The sequence below is a fragment of the Coenobita brevimanus genome, chromosome 16, assembly GCF_032717465.1.
Source record: "Coenobita brevimanus isolate Jiangsu-jjx chromosome 16, ASM3271746v2, whole genome shotgun sequence".
NCBI lineage: Eukaryota > Metazoa > Arthropoda > Malacostraca > Decapoda > Coenobitidae > Coenobita > Coenobita brevimanus.
In genome coordinates this window covers 32,985,255-32,994,148 of record NC_136969.1, presented here as the reverse complement: position 1 = coordinate 32,994,148, position 8,894 = coordinate 32,985,255, and the positions used below count along the sequence as shown (strand labels likewise).

Sequence of the window (8,894 nt, the reverse complement as noted above, 5' to 3'; positions counted from 1 at the left end):
AGTACAAGTGGGGACCTGATGGAAAGTTTGATTGTTGCGTTTCATGTTTTAAGAGACGACCGGAACTCTGAAAATTGTACTGCCTGCAACAATGGCCCTCCGGTGGTGGATAGGCATAAATTCCACTCCTTTTTCGCCCCTGTACGTCCCAGTTCGCCTATTATAATCAAGGACGTGGAAGTAAATTTGATTGCCAGCTGTAATATTCTGGTGGATGAAAGAGCCTTACAAAACTTGATGGTTTCATTGATTCTTATGCCTGTGAGTGCTAATCCTACTCTATTTTTGTCTTTTATTGTTGATTCTGATTTAGTTTATGATCCTGAGTTTACTTATGATTTCCCCTGCTAAGTGTGTCTATCCCAGTTTGCCTGACTGACCAAAACATTGCACTCAACGCCTCTGTCCAGCATCGATGTGAGGTGACCCCCGTGGAGTTGATAAGCATTTCTTCTAGGCCTTATTCTTGTTGTACCTCCCAGAAAAATGCTTCCCTTTCGTGTGATGCTTTACCTATCACTGCAGTTGGGGACCTTGATGTATATTCGATGGTTGCGTGTCGTATTCTAGGGGAATATTGTGACCTTAATTGCCACCATGTAGTCGATAGGCGTTAATTCTAAGCCTTCGTTTTTGCTCCCCCAGCGAAGCGTGTCCATCCCAACTCGTGTGGTGCTTCGTAGCGTGTCATTCAACTCCTCAGGCCAGTACCGATGTGAGGTGTCTGCTGAAGGCCCTGATTTCAACACAGTCACCGGCAAGGGCAGTCTGCTGGTTGTGGGTGAGTGGCGGTGTTGGGGAGGTGTGGGATTGTGGTGGGGGAATGGGGAGACTTCAGAATGTAAAGGAGGAAGGGAAAGAAATAGGAAGTGTGGTGTGTGTGTTAAAGGTGTGGATGGGTTTAGCCGACAGTGAGGAAAGTGAGGGGGTGAAGGAGCTTTGAAAGGATTTATGTGGTTGTGTGATAAGCAGATGTAGGTGGGAAGTAAGGGAATGAGGGAATATGGTGGCGGAGAGGACTGGGGAAGAGTTACATTCAACTCCTGAGGCCACTACTGATGTCAGGTGTCTTCTGAAGGTCCTGATTTCAACCAGGTGACCGGCAAAGGCAGTCTGCTGGTTGTGGGTGAGTGGCGGTGTGGGGTGGGAGGGGGTATGTGGAGGAAGTGTAAGAAAAAAGAATGTGTTGGTTGAAGGATGGGAGTCGGAGAAGATAGAATTAGGTTTACGTGTATGGGGAGGTGGAAGAATAGGATTGGGAGAGGAGTAGAAATAGATGTGAGTGTGTGTGTGTGTGTGTGTGTGTGTGTGTGTGTGTGTGTGTGTGTGTGTTTTAATGTATGGTAGGGGGGTGGATGTGAGTGGGGATTAAGGTAGCAATAGCCTAAGTGCGTATTGGGTATGTATGGTGGAGAAGGCTGAGGCTGGAGAGGGTCTGGGGGTAACTTCATTTCAACACGGCCCCCGGCAAGAACTGTCTGGTGATTGTGGGTGAGTGGGGGTGTGATGGGACGTGGGAAATAAGAGATAGTGATGGGACAGAATGAGAGTATGTGGGGGATTGAGAACTGAGGTAGGAAATAAAGGGATTGGTGTCTGAATGGGTACGGGAACAATGTAAGACAAAAAGACAGTTTCCTGGAAGATAATTGTAATATGGACGGTAGTGATTAGAATATATGACTATCAGCAAAAAAAGTTATCAAGTATAATAACTGACCTAGGTCCTCAGGCACATTCATTCACTGAAATTGTTGGTCCTGTGACGCCAAACTCATCTGAAAATGCACTCGATGGACTTTAGGCGGAAGTTGCTCCCTCCTGCAGCCCACCATCCTCCTTTCGAAGGATGAGGAGGGAGCTGAGGGGCGTTAGTATCACCGGGCAGCGGAGCACAACTCAGCACACCAGTATCATTCACCTCATTAAAACCATAGATGTTCTTATCGTGGGAAGATATGGGTAAACTCTGATCCCCCTAATTTACCTGCAAGTCACATTTATCTGTCGCCAGTAGTTCATACACTGATTAAGACAGCCTAACACATTTTTACCCAACTGTGTACAGGCCTAATCGAACGACAGTCCTCCTTTTCCTCCCTCAGAGTGGGTTGACTCTTGACTACGGTGACTTATTTTTGCCAGCGCCGCAAAACGCCTCTCATAGGAAATCAATGTGTTCATGAATAAGACAACTTTGAAATAAACATTCATTCCACACAAACTAATATTCTTCCGGCACCCATTACCTTCCCCTAACCCATCCCCCACCAACATTCGAGCCCAACCTAACCATGCTCTTGTTTACCACGCCAATTTCTTTATCCATCCATTAACGGCCCCATGGCGAGAAGCAGGTCACGCGATCTATGAACGAGCTTGCTTGTTTACATTTCGCTATGTCCATGCAGTTTTGTTGAGCTTAAAGTAAGATTTCACCAGAAGGGGTTAGAAATAGCCTTCATATACTTCTCGACTGCAAGGCGTCTCTCATAAACTGGATAATGTTGTGTAGTGGTAAACAGAATTATACAAAATATGTCCTGGAAATGAAGGTATTACTGTCAAAGTATTACTCGTAATTCTAAATTTTGGAGTTTCTCTTGCACCTCTTCCTTCACGATTTGTTGTGCCTAATACAGCTTACTTTCTCACGTATGCTATTGATATCTCAAGTCAACATCGGTATAGATTGCGTTAGTAATAGACAAGAATATATTATTATACCAGACACTGAAGTAAACCCTGGCAGTACAAGAATATATTAATGTTCCTGATTCGAAATAAACCAGTAACGAAGAGGTGTTAGGTAGCTTCCTTATGCTACGAAAGTACGGGTTTATGTGTCGTATTTCTCATAGACTTTGTAGTTTGCATTGCCCGTGTTTCTCAGCGATGTATTAGGTACGGTACAATAGCCCTTAATTAATCTTCTCGTGTTACTAATGAAATTTCAGTCGATATTAATTAGATTCCATACATAACACGGACAGGACATTCACGTGTGTGAGACAAAACAAATCACCAAGGAAGAGGTGCTGCTAATTAGTCAGTGACAACCAGAATACTGTCATCAGTCTTCTTCCCTCCTTCTCACACCACATTAACACCACACTGCTCCCGAACTTCCTCATTTGTTAGTCTGACTCCACGTAATTCCTCCTCTCGCATAATTCCTTTTTATTCCTCTCGCACACATACAAAAATATAGTGTACCCGATACAGAAATTAGCTAGTAATAAAAAAGTGCTTGGGGGTCTTCCTACCGCGACGGGAGTGCTACCCAAGGGTCGTATTTTTTTTGGCATGGGCTCAGCACTTTTGCCTCTGAATTTTATTTAACATATTACACAGTTTTGTCCACATGTACTTTACCTAGGCAAGCTATGTGGGTGCTCAAAATTACATGTAGGTATTCTGAAAAAGAGACTATGAAGATGCAACAGGCATAGTAAATCGCTGATAAAGTGTTAGGAAGCTTACAGATCCACCTAGAATACGGTGTAAGTCTTCTTCCCTTAGAGCCGCCGAGAGAGGGTCCAGTGATCACGGGTGGACTAAGGAAGTACCACGTCAACGACACTGTGGACCTTGTGTGTACCTCTGGACCGTCACGACCGCTGTCAACACTCTCATGGCACATCAATGGACGACCGGTACGTGGGGCACAGGGGCATGCTTACTGTCTTACCTCTCTGTCTCATTATATCGCCATCTGTATAGCTCTTTTTCTTGCTGTCTTGCTCTCTTGATCGCCACAACCACCATCAACACTCATATGATGCATCAATGGAGGACTGGTTCATGAGATTCGGATACAGTTCATTTTCTCACTTTCATCATAGCTCTCTTTCCTGTTGTCTTACTCTCTGGACCGTCACAGGCGACATCAAGGCTCTCTTGTAATATCAGGGAATGATTGGTATATGTCTGATTTCTGTCTCACCGTCCAAAGCACTGTCTGACACAATCTCAGTTTCTCCATCTGTTTTGATGTCTCATTATTGATGTCCCCCTGTTGCTTATTTCCTGATTATTTCTCCTGTCCCCTGTTCTCCCCTCTTCTCTCCTTTTCTCTTTCAGTTTTTGATGTCTCATGATCTCAGTGACTAAGCAAGCATTCCGTCAACACTCTTGGTGCATCATTGGATGAGTGATACGTGTCGTTTGTTTACTATTTTTACTATCTCATTCTCATTTACTATCTCACCCACTGTTTTGTTTTCTCAATCCCTCTCTTGGGTGGTAAGAGGTGGCGACCATCATCCACTCATTTGATATAGTGCTGCCTTCTTCTTGCTTCACTTTTACCACTTTTCCTATATCTGCTGTCGTCTCTTCCTGTTTCTCACATCCTTCCTGTCACGTCTTATTACTCTTCTTTCAGATTCATGTGGCTCTACACTGAGTGACAAGCCTAATGGTTTCCTGTAACCCAGGACTTCATTTCACCAGTTCCTGCTGTAGTTTTACTTTTTTCCTTTGGTGGAAGTGATCTTCGTTTTGCTGTTTACTTCCACAAAAATTAAATAATATGTCCTGACTTTTGACCTACGCCAAAACTAGTAATGACCATTCTTAACCCATCTACTTTTCCCCACAGGTCCCAGAGGAAGTAGTAACCAGGGAAAGACCTTAATTAGGTAAAGATGACCATCTGTCAAAAATATCTCGACTGTCAGTGATGGTAACTTACCCGCCGCGCTTAGCAAATAATGATTGTCGTGCAGTCGGTAGGCATTAATCCCAAATCTTTCTCTCTCCACAGGCACCTCAAGAATTCGTAACCAGGGAAAGACCATACATGGGCAAAGACGGCCTCCTGACGCAAATATCTCGGTTGGTGTTCGTAGCTCGTCCGTCACACTTCCAGAGAGGCAAGCTACGGGTCAAATGCCTGGCAGAAATCAGTGGACAGGCCCTAGCCCACCACAACACCGTATCGCCATCATTTAGGCCTCTGGAGGGCCTGTTTCAAGGTGAGCTTGTGGGATTTTTACTGTTCTGAGACTTTTAAGTTTTTGAATAAGCTAGACCTTTTATAGACCAACGTAAAAGAATTGATCGGAATTTCTTGGACATTAAAGATGGATGATTTTTTTTTTTTTTCCCCCGTGGGAGGTAGGGGGCGGGATTTTCATGACGGATGGAACCTACTATCACTTGTTTCAAAATGCATGTGGAATATTGTGACATTGTGACCTTGTTTCAGAATGGATGGGACCTCATTTCTAGTGGATGTAGAGTGCTGTTATCTTTTTTTTCAGAGAGTTCAACTATTTGGACTCGTGTCAGAGTGGATGTGGAATATTATTGTCTCCCAGAGTGGATGTAAATATAATGGATTCTTTTTTTTTTTTTTAAGCATTGTCAGTGAGTGGATCCTTTTTATTTATTTATTTTTTTATATTTTCAGTCACTCAGGCTTCCTTTCACCCATTTCCTTAGGGATTCGAGTCAATTTTTGTTTTTTTATCAGTAAATTGGTTTTTGTTACTACGTATTTCGGGGAATGGTCTTTGATGGGATTAATTTTACCTTTGTTTCGTGATTAATATTTTTCTGTGTGTGTGTGTGTGTGTGTGTGTGTGTGTGTGTGTGTGTGTGTGTGTGTGTGTGTGTGATGGGAGGCTATTATAACTATCTTTTTGGCTTGAGCTTTTTTCATCGTTTTTATCGATTGGCGCTTATGTTTTTTGCAGATTGGGACTTTTCGTTGTTTTTTTTTTGGGGGGGCGACTATAAAAAATGTGTGTGTGTGTGTGTGTGTGTGTGTGTGTGTGTGTGTGTGTGTGTGTGTGTGTGTGTGTGTGTATGTGTGTGTGTGTGTGTGTGAATTCGTGCCACTGCCTCTTTAATTCCTCCTGTCCACGCTCGACCTTTTTGCTCAGTTCTTGATACCCTCAGTGTCATTCATTCAGGTAAGGGGAGATTTTTTCGGATTGGGGAGACTACGTACTGCCTTCTATAATCCTCTTTAATCCCTTCAGTAAGAGAAATCCTTCCTAGTGCTTATAAAATCGCCTGAGTGTAGCAAAAATAAACTCATAAGTGTGTCATCTCATTCAGTGTGTGTGTGTGTGTGTGTGTGTGTGTGTGTGTGTGTGTGTGTGTGTGTGTCGGGAGTGTTCATCTGTGTAATGTGTTCGTGACTGCTTGCTCGTGTGTGTGTGTGTGTGTGTGTGTGTGTGTGTGTGTGTGTGTGTGTGTGTGTGTGTGTGTGTGTGTGTGTGTGTGTGTGTGTGTGTTTAATCTGATGGCATGCTCAGACTTATCAAAAAATATAAATTAAGAATTGAGGCATTTATAAACTTTAATCCTACTCATCGTTATATTATTATCAACTAAATTTTCCACTTTCTCATTACTTTTCACTATCATCATCGTCATCATCATCATCATCACTTCAACCATCATTATCATCATTATTACTATCATCCTCATCATCTTCATTACAAACATCATCATCATCATCATCAGACTATGCATATGTACTTTTCAATTCCCTAATTTTCGGAAAGACCCTGACAATCCCCCAATCCCGAAGAAAGGTAGTTCTTCTGATCACTCTGACTACAGATCAATAACTCTCACATCATCTCTTCGAAAAGTATTTGAGATTGTCATTAATAGGCACATTGTTGAACATCATGAATCTAACAGTTTAATAGTGACAGACAGTATGGTTTTCGCCACGAGAGATCCAGTGTTGAATGCGAATTTTCTTGACTCAAACCACCCATCAGTCAATTGACCAACTTGGAGAAACTCATGCAGTAGCCCTTGATATTTCTAGAGCTTTTAACGGAGTGTGGCACCGTTCCTTGCTGTCCAAACTCCCTTGTTACGACCTATCATCTCTTTTCCCGCTGCTTTCCTGTCTCAGCGACAGAAAGGTAATACTAAAGGTTGACGACGATTATGTCGGCGTGCCACAGGGATCAGTCCTGGCTCAACCCTGTTCCTTATGCATGTTAATTTTATCTTGTCTTTCATCCATGCACTCATTTGCAGATGACTCAACGCTTCACAGTTCCATCACACTTAAATACCCATCCACAAAGTTTGTTATCTTTAACTCCCAATTCAGCACTGCCGTCCTTAAATCAGCACATATCCAAGATCACTGAATGGGGGCAAAATGACATTATTCCATTTAATGCAAGGAAAAACAAATACATCCAGTTTAATAATAGACAGATAATGACTGATTCCTATATTGCAATCATTGCACTCAGTATTCCTTTTTCTGAAAGTACTGAAATTCTCGTTGTTTCATTTAACTCTTGCCTCAGTTGGACCTCTCATATTAGATCACTTGCTAAAACCGCCTCAGAGAACTTGGATTGTTGTACAGAATATGTAACTTCTTCACTGCCGAGCAGTTAGCTGTAATTTAAAAGTCATGTTCCCTATCATCTCGAATATTGCTCACTCTTGTGGAGTATATGTGGAGAGTTTGCACTAAAACAACCAAGAAAAAATCAGAACAAAGCTATAAGTTTAATTAATGAGCCAGCAATTACAAATTAACAACCTCCCCTACAAGTAAGATGGAATGTTGTCTCGCTTGCTTTATTTTAAAGATACCTTTATGGCAAATGTTCAGACGAAGTTGCATCCATTGTGCCACCCCTCCACGCCTTCCCCCGTGCTACACGGGCATCTGGTGGCTCTCTTGGCTAGACTGTCACACTACCGCATTGCAGAACATCTGCCTGTCAGAATTTATTTGTTTTCGGAACTGCTTCTCTTTGGAACCCGCTTCCCAAGATTAGTTCCGCTCCAGCCTTCAACCTACAGCAGTTCAAATCAAATTGTTACCAATATTTTATAAAAGGAGGAAACCAGTAATCTGGTGTATGGAGTTTTTTTTTTTTTTTTTTTTTTTTTTACTCAATTTGTTTTTCTTTCCTCTGTTCGCCTTCTGTTTAAAAAAAATCATCACCACGGTCACACTCATCATCATCATCATCATCATCATCACCCTAACCCAGCATCTCATTCCAATACTAACAACACTTCCCTTCCTCCCGTTACAGCCAGCGCGGGGGGGCGCATCCTTAGCCCCCGTCTCCCCCTCCTACTTCTCCTCCTCACATCCCCTGGTCTCCTACGTCTTAGATGAGAGGAGGCCGACTATATCTCAGCTTGGAGACCTTCGCATGTGGACATCTATAGGAGTACAGATTTTTTTTTCTCCTGAGTCGTATTTCACCCGGCATAGGAGACATCGTAGCACCTCTTCCTTAGCGATTTATTTTGCATATTACACCTTAGCAGTCTCTTGTGTGAATATCGTTTCAGTATAGACATAGTTAGCATCTGTGACATAAAAGAGGATATTAAGGTGTAATATGACAATAAATCACATAAAAGAAGGTGTTACGAAATCTCCAGCGCGTTTTAGAATACGACCTTGTTTATGTATGCTGTTGTAGTTATTGTTTTGTGTATACTGCGATCAATAGGGTTGTGTCCGTGTTTATGCATACATGGTTGTGTGTATATATCGCCGATTATACACTGAATACATACAAGGCTTCTCATATATGCAAATTTCCTCACATACCCCTCCATACACGTTCATACAACCTGTCCATAAATATCTCTCCATACACATACATACCTACCTATCCATATCTACATTATCCATACTCTCTTCCCCCAAATTTATACATCATTCATAATACTGCTCGTTACATAATTAAGGTTTGTTGAATACCATAGGATCAATTAGGCATACATGGGAATTATTGTGGATATTTTCACATCGACCTCTTCCATATCATTTTATATATTATTTTCGTCATCTCCGTACGATTTTATTCAGCTTTAAATAAACAGAAGATATTGGAGAGACAGTTCGTAGCAGAATTAGATCGTCCCTTTGG

General features: G+C 42.2%; 1 protein-coding gene across 1 annotated transcript in view; it reads left to right on the top strand.

Annotated features, from left to right (window-relative positions):
* The window catches only part of LOC145391047 (uncharacterized), a 92,224-nt gene extending 84,096 nt beyond the window's left edge, over positions 1–8,128 (top strand). Inside the window, exons 3-6 of the mRNA XM_080265780.1 lie at positions 646–781; positions 3,523–3,656; positions 4,769–4,979; positions 8,043–8,128. Coding sequence (XP_080121906.1) covers positions 646–781; positions 3,523–3,656; positions 4,769–4,979; positions 8,043–8,128 — 567 coding nt within the window. The remainder of the gene's footprint in view (positions 1–645; positions 782–3,522; positions 3,657–4,768; positions 4,980–8,042) is intronic.
* The last annotated feature ends 766 nt before the right edge of the window (positions 8,129–8,894 follow it).